Source organism: Podarcis pityusensis, assembly GCF_964106645.2.
Source record: "Podarcis pityusensis genome assembly, chromosome: 15".
In the NCBI taxonomy this organism is placed as follows: Eukaryota; Metazoa; Chordata; class Lepidosauria; order Squamata; family Lacertidae; genus Podarcis; species Podarcis pityusensis.
In genome coordinates, this window is record NC_138040.1 from 26,730,542 (window position 1) to 26,748,552 (window position 18,011).

Below are 18,011 nucleotides of genomic sequence, written 5' to 3' on the forward strand. Positions count from 1 at the left end.
ACCCCAGTTTGTCCAAACAAAAGGCTGTGCCTCACTTGCTTCATGTTTCCTTGTTCTGTGGGACCAACACATCTCCTAGGACCTGCCCCTCTCCTTGATGTTTAATGAACCTGTTTATTTTCCAGGGTTTTCCACACCAAGACAAAATCTCCTGATGAAGTGGAGCTGTTTATTTCCATTCTCCTTCTGTGGCAAGCAGCCTGCAAAGACAATGGTAAGCAACATCAATTATTGTTAATGTATTATGAATACGGCTTTGACTCTGCTTGGAAGCATTGTTTTTAGTGATTCACTCCTGCGAGTGCTCATCTTTCCAATATCCTGCAACAAAGATTTGCAGGTCAAATGTAATTACGGCAAGTACAGCATTAGCAGTGAGCCTCTGGACTTCCCAGTAACAACTCCCTGAGGCCCTTCACAAAGCTTCTGCCCATTAAACTTTTTATATTCAATCTACTTCTGGGAACTCCCACCTTGGCCTCCTCTTTGCTTGTGCTTGGACCTCAGGAGCACTTTCTTAGCTATTAATAACTAATAGTCCTTTGTAGTTAATAATGGCAGTGGTGTAGCAAGATTACCCCAGGGGAGAGGTTTTGCATCATCTTATTGTCTTTTATGTCCATGTGGTTCTGAAAATCCTTGACTTAAGTTATGTGTCAGTGCCAGATTGAAATGGTTAGACATGGCTCAGTCTCACATTTGTGTTAGACAAAGGAGTCTGGCTAGCGTCAAGCTTTCTCTGAAGGCATGTTCTCAGAAATGAGATGGTTGCAGGATAGAGCCAGAGGGACCAGAGGTTTCTTTCTTTAGGGAATGGACTTTCAAAAAGATGGTGGAGAGAAATAAGCTAGACAAGTTTCTGGAGCATGAAGTTGTTCAAATTAAGCCTTAAGCTGCACTTCTTGTGTCCTCCAGTGATGCTTGAAAGGTAGGACTAAAAGAGACATGTGAATTGCTTCTCATGTATGAATGAGATATATAATTTGCCCTTTAGAAATGGCACGAGGGAGGAGAGAGGGAGGGAAAGGGAGTAATGGAGAGTGCAGACAGAACACTCTTCCTTTTACATTACTCCTACAGACATATCCCTCAAGCAGATGACAGAGCAGTGCTCACATAGCTGAGTGATTTTGGAACAGAGACAAAATTGCTGACAAAAGACTTTCAGAGCACCTGGTGGAGCAAGCTGAAATTTTCTTGTTTTTCTTTCTTGTTTTCTTTTCCAGAGGAGAACCAGCGCCTACTTCTCACTCATCCTGATGTCAACCTGCAACTTCCTTCTCTGTTGCTTTCTGAGGTGCCCAAAATCCAAGAAGAGTGCTTAGCCCTGCTTTCTCTCTATGCAGAAACAGAGAATGGGAGGATCCTGTTGGTCCGACACCTGGACACAACTAGGTATTGTATTTTGACCTGGCTTGCTTAAGCAGTCCCAGTCCTTCTGCAGAAACAAGGAAGAGCAGGAAAAATTGTCGGGGCTGAAACATTCATGTTGGGGCTCAGTCTCTGAAGCTGAGATCACGAGCAGTACAAGCATCCTACGTATTTTCAGTCCCAGTGTTAGCTTTTCAGACTGCTTGGAATGGGACCTTGGTTTTTAAAGTTTGAGGAGCATTCCTTCAGCATCTTTTGCTTTTGGATTGGGAATTGGGCTTGTCTTCATTGAGTCTGACTTGACTTCCTTTTTTCCAGTTTCTGAAGAATCTTGCATTTGGCCTTGGGGCTTGCACTTCACTTTCCAGTGTTTTGTCAAGCAGCCACTTACTGAGGGGTGGGGAACAATTTTCAGATTGAGGGCTACATTCCCTCATGGGCAGCCTTCAGGGGCCACATGTTAGGGGTGCTTGAGGCAAAAGTGGGCAGAATAATAGGTGCGACAGAAGGGTACATTCTAGCCACACAAGCACCAGAATTGCCTGCCTGCCTCCTTGTATCTCTCTCACCCCTCTCTCCATCCAGGCAAGCAGGAGACCTAGTCACAGTTAAGCACTTGAAGAGGGGGACATATTCTGTAAGAGTTCCAAGGGCCAAACAGAGAGGCCCAGAGGGCTGGATTTGGCCCCTGGGCATGAGGCTCCCCACCCCTGTGCTCATCCAATCCTACACACCAAGGCTGTCCCTTTGGGTGGAAAGCAGGAAAAGGAATGGGGGTAGGGAGATTCTGCTTCCTCCTCCTTCAGCAATAGCTCCTTCCAGAGAGCCAGTGTGGTGTAGTGGTTAAGAGTGGTAGACTCGTAATCTGGTGAACCGGGTTCGCGTCTCCGCTCCTCTACATGCAGCTGCTGGGTGACCTTGGGCTAGTCACACTTCTCTGAAGTCTCTCAGCCCCACTCACCTCACAGAGTGTTTGTTGTGGGGGAGGAAGGGAAAGGAGAATGTTAGCCGCTTTGAGACTCCTTCGGGTAGTGATAAAGCGGGATATCAAATCCAAACTCTTCTTCTTCGTCTCCTTCGTGCTGGGCACCAGAGTTCAGAAGTGCCAAAGCACTTATAGACAAGCTGAAGCAAAATGGCTGCTCCTTAATTTCTTTGGGGAAACGCACATCGATCTCCCTGGGTCCTCCCACCCACAGTAATAAGTTTGCTGGTAATAAAGAAAAATTCCCACTGAGAAAAAAGAAACACAGTCTCTGGTGTAAATGACACCTCAGTGGTGTAATTAAAAGGAAAACACTTCACTGTTTTGCATTGTTTGTAAGCCTAGCCAGGAATTAAAAGGCATCTCAGTGTGTTGAAGAAGTCCCATCTGGTATCATGGTAAAAGGCTGCGCTCTTGCCTGCTTGGAAAGTGTGGTTTAAGCTTGTCTTGTTTTGCTATAGCCCTACATGGCGGATGGAGCAGGAATTTGCAAAGGTTTAGCAGAAGGTGAGGTGTAGATGAATTTGCAGCCGTTCGGGACTCAAAGCTATTCTCCTGGCATTGAGGATGATGGAGCCACCAAGACAGTGGCAGACTGAATTCCTATCTATTCTCTCCCAGCTCTACCATAGCTGCTGTATTCTCTGGGTGTGCTACATTGCCGCTATGGCAGATGTCAGGACCAGGGAGTGAATGAGCTGCAGCTGCTTTCTCTCTTGCTGCTTCTTCAAGAGATTTAAAGGTCTATCCAGTGTGTCTGAGAACATTGCTCTCGTTAGGGCTATAATACACAGGACAGAGATGACATTTTGTGCTAACAACCTGGTTGTTAAGCCAGTGCATGAAATGCTAGGAGTGAAGGAAAACACTTTTTTTAACCTAACTGATGCTACTCAGATAAGATAAGTCAAGCACAAGGGACATAAAATTCTTACTTTTGCAAAATGTGGTAAACCTCATATTGAAGCACCTTTTTGCAGTTAAGATACCAGGCATATCACTACAATTGCTTATATAAGCATGTGTTTCCAACTGCAATCAGGACAGATTTTAGTTATTGACTTGATCTTGGAGAAAAAGATCCACTTGCATTCTTCTTGTGCTTCATTTGGACCTTGCATCAATATTTTTTTAGTTTTAAGCTTGTGCTAGTCGATTTGGAAATTGGAATCAATAACTTCTAGGACTATAGTGCCACTGTGCAGCATTAAAAATGTGTGCAAAAGGGATAATCCACTTCGATTTGCTGTTTTTAACTTGGACAATCCCCCCAATTGAAGAATGACATAAGTTTAAATACATCATTTTGAAATCACAGAGGAACAAAAGACATTTCTAACACTTGTACCAACATTTTATAACATGAAGTTCCGACACTGAGGCAAATACATTTTTTTAAAAAAAATAGAATTTCTATTCATAATGCAGCTATATTTTGGTGAGTCAGACTCCTTTGTCCACTTCTGTAGAAAAGACTCAACACTTCACTGACCGCTTACTGTTCCAGATGACATAATTTGCCTGTCTACGCCAATGAATTGCTTGTCTCACCCACCCACTCTAGCTATTTCATGTGATTTTCTTAGCATGAAAGAAGGTGCATCAGAGATACTTGGACTGATAGTTTTCATTGGGAGAGTGATTGCTTTGAGTATAGCTTGGGTTTGTTTCCTTTCAGTGATAAGAACTCACTAAAACTTAGTCCTGTTCTCCCTCCTCACCTCTCTGTCTGTCTGTATGTCTGTCTGTCTCTCTCTCCCCCCTCCCTCTCCTAGGTGCCTAGTACAAATAAAAATTCAAGGTGACTTGGAATTCAAATCCAAGGCTTAAGCAGCCCAATTGGGATTCTACCCTGCTTGCTTACCTCTGCTATCTCGCTGACCCAAGACATATTTGGCTTTGTTTTTCAGGTGGCTACACATCTTTATGTCCTTCATCAAGGTTTTTGACAGCAGAGCTAGATGTGCCTTGAAATTGCTGACCAGCTTAGTCCCAGAGGAGAAGTAAGCTGCCCTTCTTAGATTCCTTCCTCATCCAGAACTAGTTTTGGGAGTTTACTGAATCCTGACAATCATGACTAAACTGTAGACTGCTTTAACAGGGCAGGGCTTGCACCCTATCTCTGAGAAGACCTAGGTGGCAACCACTAAGATGCAAATCTCTAAAGAGTCATCTTGATTGGAATAGTTTTATGGAGGTTTGCTTGTTCAGAGGCAATGTATTGATGCCTGCCAATTGCTAGGGAGCAACAATGAGGGAAGGCCCTGGACTTCAAGCCCTGCTTATGGCCTTCCTGGAGGTATCTGGCTGGTTGTTGGGAGAAGCAGAATGTTGGAATACACGAGCCCACCTGGGTCTGGCATTGGTATGCTGTCTCTGACAATGGAGATTCCATAGGGCCATCATGACTAGCATCCATTGAAGGCCTTGTTCTCCATCAGTTTGTCTGTTCCTCTTTCAAGGCCATCGGAGTTAGTGTTCATCACCATATCTTGTCTTAGTGAATTATGACACTGAGTCAGAGGTTTGGGCATCTGTTTGGAAAGGCTTGGCAGGCTTAATATGTCCCTCCAGTCATCTGTGGAAGAACAAGAGCCCAGGCATCTGGTTGGCCACTGTAAGAACAGGATGAGTCATTGGCCTGATCCAGCAGGCTCTTGTGTTCTTAAGGTCTAAAGATCAGTCTCACTTTGTTACCAGGTTCAAAATTCAGTGCCGTATCAAACTCTCCACAGAGGCTTTGCCACTATTCATAGAATTACTGGTAAGAAAACCTCTCTCTCTTCCTGAATTTTGCTGCTGCAGCTTTGTTTCATTTCAAATTTCTGCAGGGATTATTTACAGCTAAAACTGAAATCCTTAACATAGATCTGGAAGATGATAGGCAGGATGAAAAGTTAGAAATAATTGGAGGCTGAATAAGGAAAAAGAAAAAACAAATGGGTAGCTTGGATGTTTCCTGAAGCTCTTTTTGAATTCCCAGATTTGTCAGAGGGATTGTGAAGGTGGCAGGTGGGCATGATGAGTTTGGGTCTTGAGTAAGCTAGGCAGTTGCTTGTCTTTTGCCGTACCCTTGTGCCTAACTCTGGTGCACTGAGACTGGAATCACCATGGAGTCTGACTCTCTGGATCCGTGAAAAGGGATCCTGAATCTGTTTCTAAGTACTTTTACAAATAGTAAATACGAAATCATGGTAAGACAATTCAGATAGAACTTTAGGTTCCCAAGGTGCTTCTGTCCCTCATCAGTGCTTAATCCATTTTTGTCCTCAGCAGTGGGGAAAGAGTTTGTTCATGGGTTGTGTTGCACACTGGAATTCAGTTGTTTTAAGCAGCAGCCCTGGAAATCCCTCCACTGCTTCTGGAGTTGAGTGACAAGGACATGGCATGAGGTCCTCATAACAGCTTGATGAAGCCGTTTCCATTAAAAAGAAAATTGCATTGTTGGATTGTTTTCTGCTGATCTCAGGGCTGCCCCCACAGAGATTTGGCATTTCCTCAGGAATGTTCATTTCCAAATACTGTAATGAAGGAATGAAGGATTATTTTTCAGTAGAGAGGGAATCTTCTAAAATTTCTAGTCTGGTTGTGGAGTATTATCGGTGGATATACAAGAAAATTCACATTGTCCCAACCTGTTTTCACTCATTTCAAAAGAGTTCTGCTGAGACACTGAACGAGCTGGGCCTCGCCCATTGCATTGCCATCATGGGAGACATGTGCTCAGACGTGGTCATCCGAATGCAGATGACTGAAAGCCCAGATTGCTGGCAGGCCTGTTTGAGCTTTCTGGTGAGTAGGTGTGACCTGGCAGCATGCTCTCCTTTGCATTGGCTGGGTTTGTCCCCTCCCGTCTGGTATGGACTGGGGTTGCTTCCTTCTCCTATTCCTACCTTTGCTTCTCCTACTGTGCTACCCTATTTTCAATATTTAATTCTTGCTTCTTAAATAAAACGCAAAAGTAAATACTGTCAGTATCATCAGCCCACAGGCAGAGGTACCTGGCCTCCCCCGAGGCAATTGAGCGAGATACTGTTGTTTACCGTCCGTCTGCGACTCCCGGCAGGCTAGGTAAACAAACCCGGCGATCCTCCTCAAACGTGAGCAGGACACACCCTCCTCCTTCCTCCCTCCCTGCATTCCTTCCCAGGGAGGGGAAGAAGAGACAGACAGGAGTCCTTTCTACATGTTTTATTCCTGTCACTCAACAGTACATAGAAATGTGACTGTTCCCTTCAGACTCCATCAGAAGAGTCTCACACTCCTCCCCTGTACTTCCAGTACAGGTCATATGACACACTGAGCTAACATCCGGTGCTCAGTACAGAGAATAGGCTCCACCTTTTCTCCAACAGTACATCTGCACTGTTTTGCATTCCAGCCATCTGGAGCTGGCTTTTGCCTTGGTGCTTTTTCCCAACATCCTCCCCCAAAAGCATCAATAGGCAAAACATGATCCAGAGAAGAAAACAAACAGTTGTTATACATATAACAGTCCCCTGTTGTTTCAGTTCCACCCTTGGAACTCCCCACCACTGGTTTCACCAGTGTACCTCTCTGGTTGTCTGGCTTCCAAGGAATGAGTGCTTCTGCATTACCTTGGCTAGCTACTCTCTGTTGTGTCTTTGTCTCTGACTTAGACACTGCTTCAACCTGCTTTGAGTTGTTAGCAATAGCAACACATGCAACAGCTAAGTTAGCAAACTCTTTTGAGTACCTCTTTGGTGGTACACCCTTTGTAACTCTCTCAGACCTGCGTATGAGGTTCTGATCCTCTGTGCTCACTGGTTCAACCTTTGGACTCTGTTGAGAACCAGTAGCAATCAGTGGTTCTTCCTTCATCTGTGAAGGTCTATCCATTGTGTGAGATTTTCTCTCAATGACTGTTACAACTGAACTCTCTGAGCTATCACTGTCATCGTCAGTACCACTGTAATCTGTGACATCAGAAAAATCATCATCATCATCTGAATTGCCACCTGTGGGAAATGTCTGTACTACCCGCTCTTGCTCTGGAGCACTCTCTAGGAACTTTGTGAGAATCACCTGACCAGATTCAGACAAAATTACTCTGTAGAGACCTTTTTCATATCCCACAAAAATGCCTCTGGCATTCTTTACTCCACCTGGAGCTTCTGTTCTCACATGAGACCCGAAAACCTTAAAGTAGGCAACAGAAGGTTTTCTATTGAACAGCTTCTCAAAAGGAGAACATCCCAACTCTGTTGAGACCTTTCTCAACCACACATGAAGATAGGACGCTAGCGATTCGGCCCAATATTCATGTGGCAAATGTGAACTCAGCAATTGCGCATGCATCCCCTTTTGCAATTCTTTGTTCACTTTCACACAGACCCCCTTGTTCCACGCTTCTTGCGAAACTGCAACTTTGTGGTCTATCCCTTTTCCATCCAGGAACTTCTGAAACTTCTGTAACAGAAAAATTTGTTTCTCATCTGTGAAAAGACAATCAATGTTAGCATCATGCATATTATTAACCTTGTCACAAAACTCCTGAAACTTTTCTAAAGTTTCTTGCGGTTTCTCCATCATATAAACCCAAGAATAATTAGTGAAACAATCCACACACAAAAGGTAATATTTTGCATTGCCCCTAGATGGTTCTAGAGGACCAATCACATCAGCATACACCCGCTGAAATGCTCTGTCGACCTTCTTCGTCACCTTCCTGGTGCTCACACTGGTCACACCTGCAATAGAGATTTCGTTAGAAACAGAAGAATTACATTTCATGTAATCACTTTGATCAAAAGTCAACAAATACAGTCCATCTTTCTCTTTGGCAGTAAGAAACAGTTCTCCATCTTTGTAGATCTTGCAGCTTTTAGCATCATAGGACAGTTTCAGTCCTTTCTTTGCAATCTGCGACACGCTCAGCAGATTAAATCTCAGTTCTGGAACCAGGTAAACATCACTTATAGTCAAGTTCAGACTCTCAAGATACACAGTCCCAATTCCAGTCGCTTCCAACTCCTGACCGTTGGGCTGTTTCACAGTGAAGCTTTGCTTCCTCAACGTCGAAAATAGTCCTCTGTGCGGGCACATATGAACCGTGGCGCCCGTGTCAATTATGAACGAGTTCCCAACATCTGGCGTGGTTCCTTTCGCCATCATAGCCTTTGCAGGTTTCACCTGGCACTTGGTACGGCTTTTGCCTGACGCCTCAGGCTTCGTAGAGCTGCTCTTTGCTCCTCTTGACTGGCGCGGCTTCTTACAGTTTCGCTGTAGATGCCCAGTCTGTCCACAATTGTAGCATCGGACAGCACTCAATGCTACTCCATGCTCCCTAGTAGCATCAGCAGTGGGGGAATTAGAACTCTGTTCTTCCCTCCCCCTGTCAGCAACACCCATTGCACCTTGTTCAGGAACACCAACAGTTCCAACAGCCACAGTTCCTGCACTCTCCCCTCTGGGGTCAAAGCTCTCCTCAGCTTTCGTTGAGCTCTTAGGAACTTGGCCAGCATCATGTTGGCTCACCCCTTCTGGGGTAGTTATCCATCCAGACCCTGATGAATAACTGTCTCTGGTTAAGGGAGATGAGTTAGGCAAGCCTCCCCCTTCTTGGCATCCATTTTGAAGCCAAGCCTTCAGCTCACACTGTCAAACAAACTGTAAAATCCAACAGTTGTTTTTTCCTTTCTCACGCAGGCAAAACTGCAAGTTGTTTACGCTTTTTGCACCTGGCAGCTAAACTCAGGCTGCTATTGAAAGTCCCTTCCAAGGGCACGTAAACTTTGTAGCCAAAACACTCTCTGGTTTTGTTTCGCTTTTCTCAAGCTTCATAATCACAGTCCAGCCCCTTTGCCAGTAACTTTCCAACTTTCCGTTACTTAGCAACAATGCATTTCAATAGGACTTCTTATCTTAACCACAAGAATTTGTGGAATGCAGGCCTCTTCTCCCGGAGCTGTATTTTTCCAAAACGCAGCTCCCCGTGAACCAGTGAATTAATCCGACTGCGTTCACACTTTTAGCCCGAAATGCAGCATACCTTGATCTTTGTTGCTCTGGAAAACACCTCTTCTTTCCAGCAGCTGTCTGTTGAGCCTCTGGCATCTTTCAGACGCTTGCCTTCTCCCTTGGAGCAGAGGAGGACAATCCACCAGCCTCTCATGCAGATGTCCGATGAATCGCAACCATCCGAAGGCTGCCATATGTGTTTGTATCATCAGCCCACAGGCAGAGGTACCTGGCCTCCCCCGAGGCAATTGAGCGAGATACTGTTGTTTACCGTCCGTCTGCGACTCCCGGCAGGCTAGGTAAACAAACCCGGCGATCCTCCTCAAACGTGAGCAGGACACACCCTCCTCCTTCCTCCCTCCCTGCATTCCTTCCCAGGGAGGGGAAGAAGAGACAGACAGGAGTCCTTTCTACATGTTTTATTCCTGTCACTCAACAGTACATAGAAATGTGACTGTTCCCTTCAGACTCCATCAGAAGAGTCTCACACTCCTCCCCTGTACTTCCAGTACAGGTCATATGACACACTGAGCTAACATCCGGTGCTCAGTACAGAGAATAGGCTCCACCTTTTCTCCAACAGTACATCTGCACTGTTTTGCATTCCAGCCATCTGGAGCTGGCTTTTGCCTTGGTGCTTTTTCCCAACAAATACTGAATGCAAAATTGAGCTGCTAAGACATATCCCACCCAATAATAATCAAACACAAATGTTGATGCAATCATGGATAGAAAGCTCCAGAGTCATTTTTTTAAATGTGGCTTTTTGAAATGACCCTATAGAGCAGGGGTCAGCAAACATTTTCATCAGGGGTCTGGTCCACTGTCCCTCAGACCTTGTGGGGGGCCGGACTATATTTTGAAAAATATAAATATCCTGCAAGCCAGTCCCGCAGCTGCCTCTGGACCTGGAGGAGGAACGCACTCTGCACACTCTCAGGAGCACGTCTTGGCGGCACGCGCTCACCGGCGTTGTTGACAAGCAGCAGCTGCTCCGTCGGCCCATCCCCCCGGAGCTCCCAGGCGGCGGGCACCACATGCTGTAGCCCACCATCCAAGGACAGGTCAGCAGGCAGGCCGCGCAATCGGGGCACCAGGCAGGCGGCGCGCAGCTCACCCACCAGCTGCTCCAGCGCGGCCGCCAAGCGTGCCACCACCAGCAGCGCCGAGCCGGGTGCCAGGCATGGGGCCAGCAGGTGCGCCAAGCTCTGGCTGAAGCCCCGTGATGCACCCATCATGATGCCCATGGCGCAGCCCAGTCCCGCTGCCTGCCTGCCGGCCTCTCCATCCATGGCCGTGCCAGATTTACTTCTGTGTGTGTGGGCGGCGAGGTTTCGGATTGGCCCCAGGAACTTCCTGCAGCCAATCCAAAGCTGTGCCAGCGTCACCACGCCCAGAGGCGTCCGCGGCTTCAGATTGGCTGCAGGAGCTTCCTGTAGCCAATCTGAAGCCGCACCAGCGTCACTGCCTGCCCAGAAGCCATGCCAGCATCGCGGAACTCAGTCCCCACATGGCAAGGCGTCCGCAGCACGTGGGGACTGACCGAGCAGGTGGCAGGGTCCGCGGGCCGGATTTATGAGCCGGGGGGGGGCATCTGGCCCCCGGGCCGGAGTTTGCTGACTCCTGCTATAGAGCATTAACTTAAGTCACTTTTGCTTTAACCATACTCTTCCAAAGCATTAACTGTTTCAGAAAATAAACTTCATTCCTCACAAGTAGAAGTTTGTAATCTCACCTTTGGAATGGTGTGGGAAGACAGTCAGCTTGAAAGGGAAACCCCACCAGAAACCTTCCTTTCCTGTTGCAATGGAAAGATGACCACCTTTAACAACCTGTCACTGTTTTAATGGCATCATACTCTCTCATCTGGATCTACTACGGTGTTATGGTCTCATGTAACTAACTACCTGAAGTTGCCTCATACTGAGTCAGACCATTGATGCAAATAGTCCATTAATGTTTGTGTAGTAATTGGCAACGGCTCTCCAGGGTCTCAGGGAGAGTAAATTCCTTTTCATCCTTTCATCTGGAGATGCCAGGAACCGAACCCAGGACCTCTTAAGTAGAAATATGTGCTTTGCCTGCCCCAAGGAGTGGTCAGATTCAATGAGTGACCAAAAGGGGAGTGCATAGTCCCTGGAGCAGGAAATATGAGGAAGCTATGAGCCCCAGACACTGAGATTTCCACATACCTGAACTGTTTTTGGGAAATCCTAGTGTGCTTATTTTGTCTTCTCCCTGTGAAGGATGAGTGCTGGAACAAAGGCAAGGCCACCAAATACCCAGAGTGTCTCTATGCACTGCTTGGCCTGATGATGAACCTCTCTTTGGAACCCAATTTGCTCCTTCAGGTAAAGTGTCGGGCTCTCTCACCTATCCTTTAGTTGATTTGTTGGTTTCCCAAAGTGGATTTGAATTTAATACCTTTTGTCAGCCTTCCCACCTCTACTGCTGTAGCTGTGAAGCTGTGTGTGTGGTCTTTTACTTTCCCAGAATGTGCCACCCCCAGTTCCTAAGGACAGGTGCACCAGCCAGTGACCTCTTTTTTAAAATTAGTTTTTATTAATGGTTTCTTGTGTTGCAAAACAACTAAACGGGGAAGTATCAGCTCCACTTTTTCAAAATTCATTTACATTTAGTGAGACACACTTTTGTCATAGACATCTTGCAGTTTGGGGAAGAGAGAAAGGGAGGGAGAGAGATGGGGGTACTGTTTTTCGTTCTGTTTCATAGTGTTAGCGTAGGGATTTAGGTCAGCATCACGTTGGTAGGCCCTTTGTTTATATTTTTATTTTTATTGACAAGATAGGGGGTCCAGAGCTTGGTTCCTCCCCACAATCAAAGAGCAATGGCAGCATCACATAGGATACGAAATAAACTGTGGTCTAAACCACCATTTAAGTTCATCTCAGCCAAAGGAAGAGAACTCACTCTGAAATGTATCTACAGTATAGATGACATCTAAACACCACAGGCATTATTATTATTATTATTATTATTATTATTATTATTATACCGCCCTATACCCAGAGGTCTCAGTGCGGTTCACATAAAAAGATCACAGTATATAAAATAAAAATAAAAGCAACAACCCAATAATACCCCCTCCCTCCAAAAAAGAGCCACATTTTTAAAGGGTATGGGATGTTGATCAGGTCAACCAAAGGCCTGGTTAAACAGGAATGTTTTTGTCATGGATACACCCAGGAACTTCATCTAAATTCTGGAGAAGCTGCACCTCTATAACTTGCCAAAATCAGGCTTTTGGCTCTTGCAATTGCACATGAGTCCACTGTAATTGTTATTTAATATTATGCAACTGCATCATCCATGTCCTTGACACTTGAGAAAAAAGGAGAGGGCAGGATAAGTTGGGATGAGACATAGAGTTCTATCTAAAGTAGTACTGAGTTAAAAGTCACCGAGCTGTTTGCTTGTTTCACTGTGCAGTGTTTTGGGCCAGTGGAACGCTGTTGCCAAGAGAATATATGAGCAGGTTGCTGGTAATTTGGTTACACGATAGGTGGCATATTATGCTGTTCAATGAATTTCCTCCGGTGCAGCTGTTGCATTCTTCTGTTGTGCTGCATTAAAACTCACCGGTCTGCTAGTACACAAGTCCTTGCACTTAACTGACGGAGAATGTTAGATGCAGTCCATAGTGACAAGCATTGTCTCCGAGAAGGGATCTGAATCAAAAACTGTCCAGTCCAAGTATTAATTTACTGCCCTGTGACTTAGAGCACTGTTATATGTCATACCTCAGAGGAGCCTTCCTGCTAATCCAGTAATTAGGAGCAGTAATTAAGCTGCTGTTCTCAGCTGACATTCTCACCTTATTGGTTCTTTTCAGGATCTTGCCATAGAGATTTCTGGGAAATGCATGTCCCTCTTTGACTGTAAAGAGGGAAGAATTGTGACAGTAAGTGGTACTTGAGTTGAAGGAAAGTGGTAGGATTAATGTGTTTTGTTGCTCTCACAGTGCTGTGATGTAAATTTGTTTTCTTATTGAGGTTTAATTATATATATGTTATATTATTATGTATTATATAATGTTGTACTGGCTTTGGTTTTAACAAAGAGAGGGCTATAAATTGCCTACATAATGCTCTTATGTCTATTCTTATCGTCTCTTGAGGAAGCATGCAGATTGGGACTGGGATGTTGCCAGAAGCAGAAAAAGGTTTGGGGGCAAAGGCAGTGGGAAGGAAAGAAGCAGGGGCTAGCTTGGAATGCCCACACGCTGCCTGCAGAGGATTATAGCTCAGAAATGAAGTAGCAGTATGTAACTGGTGAATCCTCCTCCTTCTTGGGAGTCACTTGTCTTTGCTCCCAACCGTGATGCCTTTGCCATTCCACTCTGGCTTTAACTAAGGATTTTAGCTTGGGAACTGAAGCACAAATAAACATAGGAGTTGTCCTATAGCCTGAGCTATGCTTTGTCTCAGATTAATACCAAAACGAAGAGCCACAGTTTGTCAGGCATGATGAGCTTCCTTTCCAGATAATGAATGTTGAGTATTGGCTTGCTGTTTTATTTTCTGCCTTGACGATGTCTATCCAGCAATATATAAAAGTAAAAGGTCCAGTCAGCTCTAGCAAAGGACCATGACATGAACAAATATGATAGCTTGTTTTTTTGAAAGAAGACAAATCAACTTCTCTCTCTTACTGCCACCTCCAAATTTCTTCTCCTTAAGCGAGCAGTTGGGCTTTTAAGTCACATCCTGCCAATAAGTCCAGAGGCACGGGAAGAGGTGATAAAAGATGGCGTGGTGAGGAAAATGATCAGATTTCTCAAGGTAATTAGCCAATTTCAGGTTTCTATAACATCTAGAAAGTCAATGTTTTCATGACAATGCCCTGTACAGTGAAGGTATAGTTGAACCTGGGATATAGGAGCATAGGAAGCCACCTTTATACAGAGTCATATGATATCTACACTGGCTGACAGTGGCTGTCCAGGATTTTAGCCAGAGCTCTCTCCCATCCCTACCTAGAGATCCTGGCGATTGAACCTAGGACCACGGGTGAAACTAGGCTTTATTTCACCTGGGTCAGATCCAGTTTGGCACTCCCCCATGTGTATTTGTGGACGCACACACACACACACACACACACACACACACACAGAGGCTGGGAGCCTCAATGGCACCCGTCTGGAGGCTTCACCCAGGGCAAAAAACCTGGCTAGCCGCCCCCCCCCCCCCCGTTACAGCTCTGCCTGGGACCTTCTGCATGCAAAGGAGCTGCAGCCCTTCCCCTGCCTTATATTGAATCTGAAGCAAAAAGCACTGGGTACAAAATGGACCCTCTAGTTATACAAAAACTAGGGCTGCTTGTTACAGACATCTCTCTTTCTTTCCTGAAAATGTTAACACTTTAAGCTATATGGAATCAGAACTTTGATGCATCTAGCCTGGTACTCATTGCTGTTTTTGCTATAATGGAGCAAATTAGCCCAGCATTTGCCAGTTCTGAATTGATAGTGTTTTCCCAAAGTCTGTCTTGCTACCTGCTGCATGAGATGCCAGGGACTGAACCTGTGGCCTACAAAGCATGTGCTCAACCACTGAGCTATAGGCCCAACCTTTCCTTAGTATATATACACCTTAGAAATAATGTATGGGATTGCCCAACTACCTGCACTGCTATTCCGGTCCTCCCCCTGCTGCTCCTTCCCCTAAGTTGGCAATGTTCTTTCCAGTAATTTCTATAGTATTTTTGCCACCCTCTTCTGCTGAAAAAGGAGAACATAAGATAGCTGCTGTCCTCAGCCTTACAATCTAAAAGAAGGAGTTAATAAAAGGAAGGTACCCTGAATACGGCGGTGCGGATGGCGCTGTGGGTTAAACCACAGAGCCTAGGACTTGCTGATCAGAAGGTCGGCGGTTCGAATCCCTGAGACGGGGTGAGCTCCCGTTGCTTGGTCCCTGCTCCTGCCAACCTAGCAGTTCAAAAGCACGCCATAGTGCAAGTAGATAAATAGGTACCACTCCGGTGGGAAGGTAAACGGCGTTTCGGTGCGCTGCTCTGGTTCGCCAGAAGCAGCTTAGTCATGCTGGCCACATGACCCGGAAGCTGTATGTCGGCTCCCTCGGCCAATAAAGCGAGATGAGCGCCGCAACCCCAGAGTCGGTCACGACTGGACCTAATGGTCAGGGGTCCCTTTACCTTTACCCTGAATACATTCAGTGCCCTGAATACATCTTAGCCCTTTAAAACCAAGGGAGAGGCAGCAGTGCACCCACCTACAATGGTACTCTCACTGCTTTCCGCTTCCTCGCCCAGGAATCCCAGAAGTTGTAGTTTAGTGAGGAGGTTGAGATACCTCACCTCTTAACGTAACTATTATGTCTGGATGGAGTTACAGCAGATAAAGGATGCTTGGAAACTGTATGAGATTCATAGCATTGCTGTGCCTCACTCCTAGCATATCCAGTCTGCAACCATTTGAAGAATTCTAGGCATTCCTTTGGCATCTTAGCATGGCAGCAATGAGGTCAGTGCCCACTTTTGCCACCATTCCATCTTCACCCATGCAGGCTACTGCATGCATAATATAATGAATAGAATATAATGAATAAGTATAAGATGATGAAAAGCAAAATTTAGAAAATTGGCTTCCAGGTGGAAAAATCAAAACTAGAAACAGAACTGTTAGAACCCAAAACTAAGATTTTGTCAAAGATGTATAACCTGCTGTTGAAATGGAATACTAAGGATGAAACGGTGAAATCTGCTATGATTAAATGGGCACAAGATGTTGGACATAATATTATGTTTGCTGACTGGGAACAGTTGTGGACCACAGGTATGAAATTCACGGCATGTAATGCCCTAAGGCTAGGGACGCGGGTGGCACTGTGGGTAAAACCTCAGCGCCTAGGACTTGCCGAATCCCCGCGGCGGGGTGAGCTCCTGTCGTTCGGTCCCTGCTCCTGCCCACCTAGCAGTTCGAAAGCACAATTAAGTGCAAGTAGATAAATAGGTACCACTTTCTAGCGGGAAGGTAAACGGCGTTCCGTGTGCTGCTCTGGTGCCGGCTCGCCGGAGCAGCTTCGTCACGCTGGCCACGTGACCCGGAAGTGTCTGCGGACAGCGCTGGCTCCCGGCCTATAGAGTGAGATGAGCGCACAACCCTAGAGTCTGTCAAGACTGGCCCGTACGGGCAGGGGTACCTTTACCTTTACCTTTAATGCCCTAAGAGAGAATATTATGAAAATGATATACAGGTGGTACATGACCCCAGTCAAGCTTGCAAAAATCTATCATTTGCCTGATAATAAATGTTGGAAATGTAAAGAAAACGAAGGTACATTCTTTCACCTTTGGTGGACGTGCCCAAGGATTAAGGCTTTCTGGGAGATGATCTATAATGAACTGAAAAAGGTATTTAAATATACCTTCCTGAAGAAACCAGAGGCCTTTCTCCTAGGCATAGTCGGCCAATTGGTGCCAAAGAAGGATAGAACTTTTTTATGTATGCCACAACAGCAGCAAGAATACTCATTGCAAAGTATTGGAAGACACAAGATCTACCCACCTTGGAAGAATGGCAGATGAAGGTGATGGACTATATGGAATTGGCAGAAATGACTGGCAGAAACCGAGACCAGGGAGAAGAGTCGATGGAAGAAGATTGGGAAAAGTTTAAAGACTGTTTACAGAAATATTGCAAAATTAATGAATGCTAGAATGATGTTGGATAGAAACTAAGTGGTCTTTAGCTGAAATGTTATAAGGGAATATGAAAAAATGGATTATTAATAGGTAAAAATTTAAAATTACAATACTTTATGATTAACAAATATACAAGGATATACAAAGAGGGGAGGGATTTGCTGAACTAACAAACTGAATTGGAATACAAAAAAGGGAGACGTGAGGAGGTCCGGGAAATAAGCAAATGAAGGATAAGTAATAGAAAGAATGAATTGTTTTTAATTATCTTTATTTTGCATTTTTCTTTTTTCTTTTTTATCTTGTAATACTTTGAAAACCTTAATAAATATCTTATAAAAAAAGAAAAGCAAAATTTAGCAGGAGCAGTGAGGAAGGAAAATAATTTACAGAGTGTTGGATGACTCCGTGGCCTTAGCTCTTCACCTCTAAATAATGTTTCGGCCCAGAGAAAATGGTCCGGGTACCTATGAAAGCTGAAAGAAGAGACCTTTTATACGTTCTATTTAATGTGCAGTGAAGCCATCCCTTGGATGGATTTATTCCCTTATCAGCAATTCATGTATGGAAATGAACCATAAGAAGCATCATTAGAACTGCATATTCTTTGGGAGTGCCCATATTCCTGTTAGAGGTCACAGACTGTTGTAGTGTTAGAGCTTGAATCTGATTATGAGGCACTGTCTGGGCATAATTAGGAGCTAATATATTTAAAGATGGAAGAAAATTATTACTCTCAGAATGCCTAAATACCCCATGATTTGCTGCCTTGTCATAAAGCACCCATAAACTTTCTGGAACTGAGGGCCTTGTCGTATATTTCCGAGCCCCAGAGTGCATAACTAGACGTTTAATGGATGCCTCTTTTTTTACTCCAATCCAGGCAGATGGGAAGATCACACATGGCTATGCAATGAAAATCCTGGCTGTTTGTGCCAAAAGTAGCCAAGAGGCACAGGAAGAGATTGTGAAGCTGGATAAAAGTAAGTCT

At 45.1% G+C, this 18,011-nt stretch overlaps 1 protein-coding gene across 7 annotated transcripts in view; it reads left to right on the forward strand.

Annotated features, from left to right (window-relative positions):
• The window catches only part of TTC12 (tetratricopeptide repeat domain 12), a 48,012-nt gene that overhangs the window by 24,948 nt on the left and 5,053 nt on the right, over positions 1 to 18,011 (forward strand). For 6 of the 7 annotated variants that reach the window (XM_080983475.1, XM_080983478.1, XM_080983477.1 and 3 more), the window contains 9 exons: positions 126 to 214; positions 1,227 to 1,395; positions 4,267 to 4,359; positions 5,057 to 5,120; positions 6,014 to 6,148; positions 11,584 to 11,688; positions 13,191 to 13,259; positions 14,038 to 14,139; positions 17,904 to 18,003. In XM_080983475.1, the coding sequence (XP_080839601.1) occupies positions 126 to 214; positions 1,227 to 1,395; positions 4,267 to 4,359; positions 5,057 to 5,120; positions 6,014 to 6,148; positions 11,584 to 11,688; positions 13,191 to 13,259; positions 14,038 to 14,139; positions 17,904 to 18,003 (926 nt within the window). Of the gene's footprint in view, positions 1 to 125; positions 215 to 1,226; positions 1,396 to 4,266; positions 4,360 to 5,056; positions 5,121 to 6,013; positions 6,149 to 11,583; positions 11,689 to 13,190; positions 13,260 to 14,037; positions 14,140 to 15,628; positions 15,842 to 17,903; positions 18,004 to 18,011 lie in introns of those variants that run through there. The other variant, XM_080983480.1, reaches the window with a different exon arrangement.